The following is a 7,775-nucleotide window of genomic DNA, read 5'->3' as shown; positions in this document are numbered from 1 at the left end:
ACTCTGTGTGCTGTAAGCATGGGCGTTTGCTCAGGGTAGAGGAGAATCTGCTGTTCTCTGTGCCTGCTTTCACTCTTGGGGTAATGTTGACATAAACGTGGGGTGCTGTCAGTGGAGGCAGGGCTCTTTGGCTCTGTGCCTGCCAAGGCTCCAACTGAGGTGGCAATCAGGCATGGGTAAGTTTGGGGGTTGCGTGCACACATATACTGGTGAGGCACGGCAGGCAATACCTGCCTGCACACACAGGTGCCAGCAAAACTCTGTTAGGGATTGCTGTGGGCTAGAGGAATTTGCAGTGTAGGGAGGGAGCGGGTGGGCTGGTGTGTGGCAATGGGGGCTGCCCCGCTGGAGCCCTCTGCTGGTCAGCTGGAGCCCTCTGCTGGTCAGCCACTGCAGGAGCTATGATGTGGGCCCCCAGGGCACCCAAGACTACCTTGCAAGCCGGCATGGTCAGGCTGGGGCCCTAGGAGAAGCCAGAAGCCCAAGGGTGCTCAGGTCGGACTAACCCCCTTCTGATAGGTAAGCTCACCTTGCAGAGTTCAGGTCCAACAGTTCCCCTAGGGCTAAAGTCTCTTATGGGAGCAAGTCAGGGCTTCCCTGGCTGTGTTCCACTACAGACGCTCCTGCACCAAACCCTCTGGTCTCCACCTCAGCTGGCTGCTATCCCTACCACTTCTCTAAGCAGCTCTCCCCGCGACCTCAAGTGTCCGTAGTAGTTGAGGGGCCCCATGCTGGGATTTAAGAGGCCCATAGTGAGAGCAGGTTGCTCCTTGCCAGTTCCACTCACCCATTCCCCCAGGGTAATTGTGGGCCAGGAATGAGTCTTGGTGCACCGTAGCCTCTTGCAGGGTTCCCAGCTTCCTCCCCTTCAGCCAAGCATCTGTGTCTTTCCTTCATCCACTCTCGGTGCCTTCCCTCTCTCTGGTGGTTTTTAATGACCTGAAATATTTTAGTTCAAATTGAAATTGCATGTTTTTTAAAGATTAGGTAGAATTGATCTATGTAACAACATGATGCCTTTTTAAATGGTAGGTGTTTATCTTTTTAATCACTTCAATAGTAATAGATCTTTTTTGAGACAGGGTCTCACCCTGTCACCCAGGCTGGAATGCAGTGACACGATCATGGGTTACTGCAACCTCTGCCTCCTGGGCTCAAGCAGTTCTCCTGCCTCAGTCTCCCAGGTAGCTGGGACTACAGGTACACACCATCACACCCGGCTAATTTTTGTATTTTTTTGTAGAGAGGGAGTTTTTCCATGTTGCCCAAGCTGGTCTCAAACTCCTGGGCTCAAGTAATCTGCCCACCCCATTCTCCCAAAGTGCTGAGATGACAGGCGTGAACCACTGTGCCTGGCCTAATAGTAATAGATCTATCCAGATTTTCCACTTGTGTCAGCTTTGGTAATTTAGCATATTATCCATTTCTCTACATTTTCATCTTGCTGCCATAGAGTTGCCTCTCATAGTTCTCTTAAAATCTTTCCAGTAACTTTGTCTCTATATTCCTGTTTCATGCCTAAGCTCTTTTGATTTGGCTCTTTTTCAGACTTGTAAAGGTCTATCTATCTATTCTAATTGTTTTTTGAAGGACAAGTTTAGTGATTTATTGCAGCAGTACTATTCATTTTCATTGATTTCAGTATTTTTCTTCATTAATTATGTTTTTGTAGTATCTTCATTATTTTTGTCCTTTTATTGTGCTCTTCCCTTTAAGTGCATCTTTAAAATGTATTCTTGTTTACATTGGAGGCCATTTTCTTCTTGCACAACTTTGAATGTGTCTTACCTTTCTAGGTATGTGGTATTCTTCTTTTCACTGTATTTCTGTATACTCATTTGAAATTTTATCTTTGGCCAGGCACAGTGGCTCACGCCTGTAATCCCAGCACTTTGGGAGGCCGAGGCAGGCGTATCACTTGAGGTCAGAAGTCTGAGACCAGCCTGGCCAACATGGTGAAACCCCGTCTCTACTAAAAATACAAAAATTAGCCAGGCGTGATGGCGCCTATAGTCCCAGCTACTTCAGGACACTGAGGCAGGAGAATCGCTTGAACGCGGGAGGCAAAGGCTGCAGTGAGCAGAGACTGCACTTACTGCTTCTCTCCAGGCTGGATGACAGAGCGAGACTCCATCTCAAAAAAAAAACAACAACAAAAATTTTATTTTTATTTCTCTTTTTCATTATAGCATTATTTAGAAGAATATTAATTAAGTTTCCAGTAGCCCTGGGGTTTTATCTCATTTTTATTTCTATGAGCATATTATGAGCCAAAAATTTCATATTGGCTTATGAGCAGGTAATATGATTTTTAAATGTTAACTGTTTCACATTTGTTAAGATCTTCTTTATGGCCAAGCGTATGATTTTTGTAAATATTCCTTGAAAATATATATATGTTTTCCATTTGAGTTTATAAGGACCTCTGTGCCTATGAAATAAGAAGTATTTGTTACATAAAGTAGAAGAAAGCAAGACTGGAGCAATCAGGATAGATCCCCCAGAAGATTCCATACACTGCACTTCTCACATTTCCCTGCCACACTCCTCCTCCTCCTCGTTTTTTTCTGCCTCCCATGGGTGAACTTCATGTTCCTGAATGAGACCAACCCTTTGCTAGGTAATGGCTTCTATCCCATCTTACCTGTTCATGGTAATTCTTCAATTCTGCCCACTCTTTCCTGTAGCAGCAGACATTTCTGTCAGCATAGAAAAATGTATAGTTTCTCTTGTCCTAAAATGCCCTCTTTTAGCCCTGTGTCCCTCTCTCTCCCTGGTTGCCTGTCATTTATTGCAAAACTTCTTGACAGATTATCTAACTGCATTGCCTACAATTCTTCCCATTATCTCTTCAACCTGCTTCAACCAGACCTTTCCTGCCTACTGCCGTTATTCCACCATCGTCCATGCCCCAATGCCTTGCCAAGGATAACAGTGATCCTCCTGTAGATAAACCCACTGGGTACTTCTGAGTCCTTATCTACTTTACTGGACTTCTCAGTGCTGTCCAACAGCAGCATGATGCAAGCCTCATAGGTAATTTAAATTTTTCTAGTAACCACATTTAAAAAGGTAAAAAGACAGGTGAAATTAATTTTAATATATTTTATTTGATCCAGTATATCCAATATATCATCATTTCAACATATAATCAGTATAAGAATTCCCAAGACTTTATCTTATTTTTATCATTCCAAGTTTTTGAAATCTGGCATGCATTGTACCCTGCCAGCGTGTCTCAGCCTGGAGGAGCCACATACCACTGGGTACTCCATAGCTGTGTGTGGCTTCCTGCCACCAATTGAACAGCACATCCTCAAGTGCCCTTTCCCTCTCTTTTTGCCCTTGTAATGACCATTTACATGCCTATCTTGAGTGTTACCTTAGTCATTTTGCATATATATTGTGTACAGCTGCCTTGTGCTAAGTGGTAGGCTAGATTCTGGTGGTGCAGTGTTGTACCTTTATGTAATATACCTGGTCTTAAGCTTGTGTTGCCCAAGTCTTATTCTCTTTTTTGCAGTGAAACTTTTTCTGAGGCTCTATTTCCTCCCTTCTCTCCTTCCCAGTAAATTAGATATTTTTATACAGCACCGTGTATTGCTTTATTATAGTCCTTATCACAGTTGTAATGGTTTACTTGTGCAATATTTGTTTCAAGTCTGGATTCATGTTATCATTGTTTGCTGCCGTATTTCTGATACTTGGAACACAGTCTCGCACCTAATAACTTCTCATACTTCATTCACTTACATGCCAGGCATGGCCCTGCTTCCGTGTGATCTGGTAGTGGACAAGGTGGACATGATACTCCCATCCTCATGGGACTTTCCTTCTAGTTATAAAATAGGATATAAGAAAGAAAATAAGCAATATAAATAATGTGATTGTGCTAAAGGGCTATAGTAGGGTGGTATGAGAGAGAGTATCTGAGTGTTTGATTTAGAGTAGGTGGGCACTGCCAGCCCCTGTTAACCCTGTTCTCTTTATAACATGTTTTAAATTATCTTTTGCTATCCTGAAATTAAAATTACAGAGCATGTTATTCCCCTACTCAAATAATTTTTTAAAATCTCTTATCAGTATCTAAAAGTTCAGCACAATACATTGGAAGGCACTATAGTCAGATGCACCCACTTAGTAATGACTTTTAATTTGAGGGAGGGCAATCAGAAGTCACTCCATACAAATGGGATAGGAAAGTGATAGGGAAAATTAATGTGGCTGACCTTGGGGAATAATGCCAGAATGAGGCAGAAAAACAATTTTAAAAAATGTAATTTCCATAATCTAGATGTCTTACTATGCCTTGGAATTTTTTCTTAAATTATGAGATAGCAATAACAAGGACTAATTGAGATAGTATTCCTCATTTCATGTGTCACCACCAACATAATGATGTTCAGCTCTCAGTCTGTTGGAAGGAGCCTCTGACATCTTCTGTTACATACGTGCATGCAGTAGCTACAGATGCAAACTGATACAGGTGCATTGTGTCACTGACCAAAATAACTATAGCAAGTCTTACCCTTGGTGGTGTCATTCTCCAAAACGGTGAGCGACTCTTAATAAAACTTCAAAAACAGCATAATATAGGATTCCCTTGCGTTACACATAAGTTGCGTTGCTGGAAAATTCAATGCAGAGCATACTTTGTGGTTTTAAACAGACTTTGTTTCTAGAGTCAAATTTTGCACTGACATAAATACACACCAGGATATTTGAAAGCCATTGAGGATACAGGACAATTTTTTATTGTGCAGGAATTACCCATGCTTCACGTGACATCTAGCACCCTTGGTTATCTTTCATATTCCTTATTATTTGGTCAGCTAAAAACAGCCCACCCCTGAAATGGTTCTACCCCAATGAAACTAGAGCACATATCATCAAGACAAGATCCTAACAGTAAATTAGGTCAGAGAGGCAGGCAGGGGTCAAATCATGTAGACAGTTTGCTGATAGAAGTCATGCTGTGTAAATCATGTAAGTTATGATGCTTTGTATTGTACCTTTTTAGGCAGGGGAGTGATATGGTCTGGCTTCCAGGTAGGGACATTATACTGTAGCATGGATGAAGGGAAACCAGTTAGGAAAAATGGCAGGACTCTAAGCAGAATATCATATGGTGGCCTGGACCATAGTGACAACTGTGAAGATGGGAAATAATAAACACATGGATTCTGGATGTTTGGAGCTGAAGTTGCCAGGGACTTGTGGAGAGATTGGATAATGGGGAAAGGGAGAAGAATCAGTGAGAATGCCTTTATTTTTGTTTTTATTTTTTGGCTCAGGATCTGGTTGAGTATGATCCTTTTTTTTTTTTTTTTTTAATTTATTTTTTTTGAGACACAGTTTTGCTTTATCCAGGCTGGAGTGTAGTGGCATGATCTCGGCTCACTGCAGTCTCCAACTCTGTGGTTCAAGTGTTTCTCCTGCCTCAGCCTGCCGAGTAGCTGTGATTACGGCACATGCCACCACGCCCAGCTAATTTTTTTATTTTTAGTAGAGACGGGGTTTCACTGTGTTGACCAGGATGGTCTCAATCTCCTGACCTCATGATCCGCTCGCCTCATCCTACCAAAGTGCTGGGATTACAAGCGTGAGCCACCGCGCCCGGCCAAATGTGATGCTTTTTATTGAAGTCAGGAAGCCTGGAGGAAGAACATGTTTTGAGAGAGTACCCTTTTGACTATGTTGTTAGTAATCTCTCGCAGACACCCATGTGGTAATATGACATAGGGAGTTGGATGCATGAGTCTGAGTTCCAGGGAGATGTCAGGGCTGGAGATGGTACTTAATGCGCCAGGACTGTATGGTATTCGTTTGCCATGGCACAACTAGGGGGAATAACAGGGCCCACCCAGCACAGAGCTGTGCAGCCCTTTCACATTTATAGATTGAGTAGGAGAGAAGCCAATAAAAAGAACTGGGAAAGAGAGACCAATGAGATGGAAGAAACCCCAAAAGGGCAGGATGTCCCAGAGGATAAGCGGGAAGAATATGCAGAGGGACTGTGGGACATGCTGTGGGGAAGCCTAGGCCCAGAGAATGGAGGACTGCCTGTGGCCTCCTGGGGGAAGACAGGAGCCCCGCAAAACATACGTCCCTACAAACAGCGCAGGAAGATGCTTTGCTGGGAAGGGCAGCTCAGTGTGAATCTTTTTTTGAACAACTCCAACTCAGTTGTAGTGGCATCGTCTGTTCTCCATGAAATGAGAAGGGGTATTAGCTGTCAGAGTGGCCTTAAGCAAGCAAACTGTTTTGAAGAAATGTATAGGAATCTTCACATGCAAAATGATCATCCTCATGAGATGCTAGAAGGGTGGAAGATACATGTATCTTCTATATGTATTTTTTTGAGGAAGGGTCTCACTGAGTTGCCCAAGCTAGAGTGCACTGGTGCAGACTCAGCCTCCTAAGTAGCTGGGTCTACAGGCACAGACCACCATGCCTAGCTAATTTTTTTTTTTTTTTTTTTCTGGTAGAGAAAGGGTCTCACTATTTTGCCCAGGCTGCTTGAACTCCTGGCCTCAAGGGATCATCCCACCTCAGCCCCTCAAAGTACTGGGATTATAGATGTGAGCCATTGCTCCCAACTCTATTTTTTTTCTTTTTAAGAAGGAGAGTGTTTATTAATTTGTGCAGCAGTAATAGAAGGAAAAGAAAAAAAAAGAAGCAAAAGTTTATACTATTTAGGAAAATGACCATAGACTCTCCTGGCATGTCTTAAGAGGTTATTCTGTATTGGGAAGGGCCCTTTGGATACCTACTGTCTCCCTAGCTACAGAACTCCAGCAAGTTTTAGAACTTACTGTAGCCCAGGGTGCATGAAGAGTAATCCCAGATCCTCTTTCTTTGGGAATGGGAGCAGAATGTTCTCTCTAAGAATTCCATATGTTTCCTCCCAGGCTGGCAAACGAGTCAGGCCAAAGGTTGCTTCAGCTTCCCTCCTTCCTTTATCTTCTGTTCTCTCTCGGTGGTAACTGTACTCTCACTCATCCGACTCACATATGGGTCTCGTCAGCACATCACAGAGAGCAGACCTGGACCTGACCTTGAAGTGCAGGAGACAGTCTCATGGCTGCTCCCCTGGGGCATGGAGAATCTGGTTTTTTCCCCAGACCTTCAGTCTTAGGGAGGATGTTTTCAGGACAACAAGGATTTCACAGAACATTTACAGACTCCGTGAAATGAGTTTTTTATCCGTAGTCTAAAGATTTTACCTTTCCTTTTTATAGCCCACACATCTTGCTGACTTCACTCAAGTGCAGACCATTCAGTATTCAAACAGTGAAGATAAGGACAGAAAAGGAATGCTACAACTAAAAATAGCAGGTGCACCCGAGGTAAGGAACTGTTACATTCATCATTAAGGGAAAATGGTAACATAGTGGTGTTTTAGAACTATTGACTTCTTTATGAAAAGGATGAAGTTTTCATGGATCATCAGAATCACAACTTTCTTACATATTGAAAGGGTTACATTACAAATAATAATGATTAAATATCCCCAAGAATAGGACAGGAGACAGATTTAAAAATCATTCAAGAACATTATTGTAAAGATAATGATGATTAAAGATTATAATCAGGCCAGGTACCATGGCCCACACCTGTAATCCCAGCACTTTGGGAGGCTAGGGAGGGCTGTTCACTAGAGGCGTGGGGTCACATGGTGAAACCCTGTCTCTATTAAAAATACAAAGATAAACCAGGCATGGTGGTGCACACGTGTAATCCCAGCTACTTGCGAGGCTGAGGCACAAGAATCT

At 42.9% G+C, this 7,775-nt stretch overlaps 1 protein-coding gene across 1 annotated transcript in view; it reads left to right on the top strand.

The window, feature by feature from the left end:
• The window catches only part of PTK2 (protein tyrosine kinase 2), a 342,995-nt gene that overhangs the window by 161,689 nt on the left and 173,531 nt on the right, over positions 1-7,775 (top strand). Inside the window, exon 12 of the mRNA XM_011990150.1 lies at positions 7,242-7,349. Coding sequence (XP_011845540.1) covers positions 7,242-7,349 — 108 coding nt within the window. The remainder of the gene's footprint in view (positions 1-7,241; positions 7,350-7,775) is intronic.

The sequence above is a fragment of the Mandrillus leucophaeus genome, unplaced genomic scaffold (assembly GCF_000951045.1).
Source record: "Mandrillus leucophaeus isolate KB7577 unplaced genomic scaffold, Mleu.le_1.0 Scaffold371, whole genome shotgun sequence".
In the NCBI taxonomy this organism is placed as follows: domain Eukaryota; kingdom Metazoa; phylum Chordata; class Mammalia; order Primates; family Cercopithecidae; genus Mandrillus; species Mandrillus leucophaeus.
Note: the sequence above shows the minus strand (reverse complement) of the source record. Positions and strands in the feature narration are given on the sequence as shown.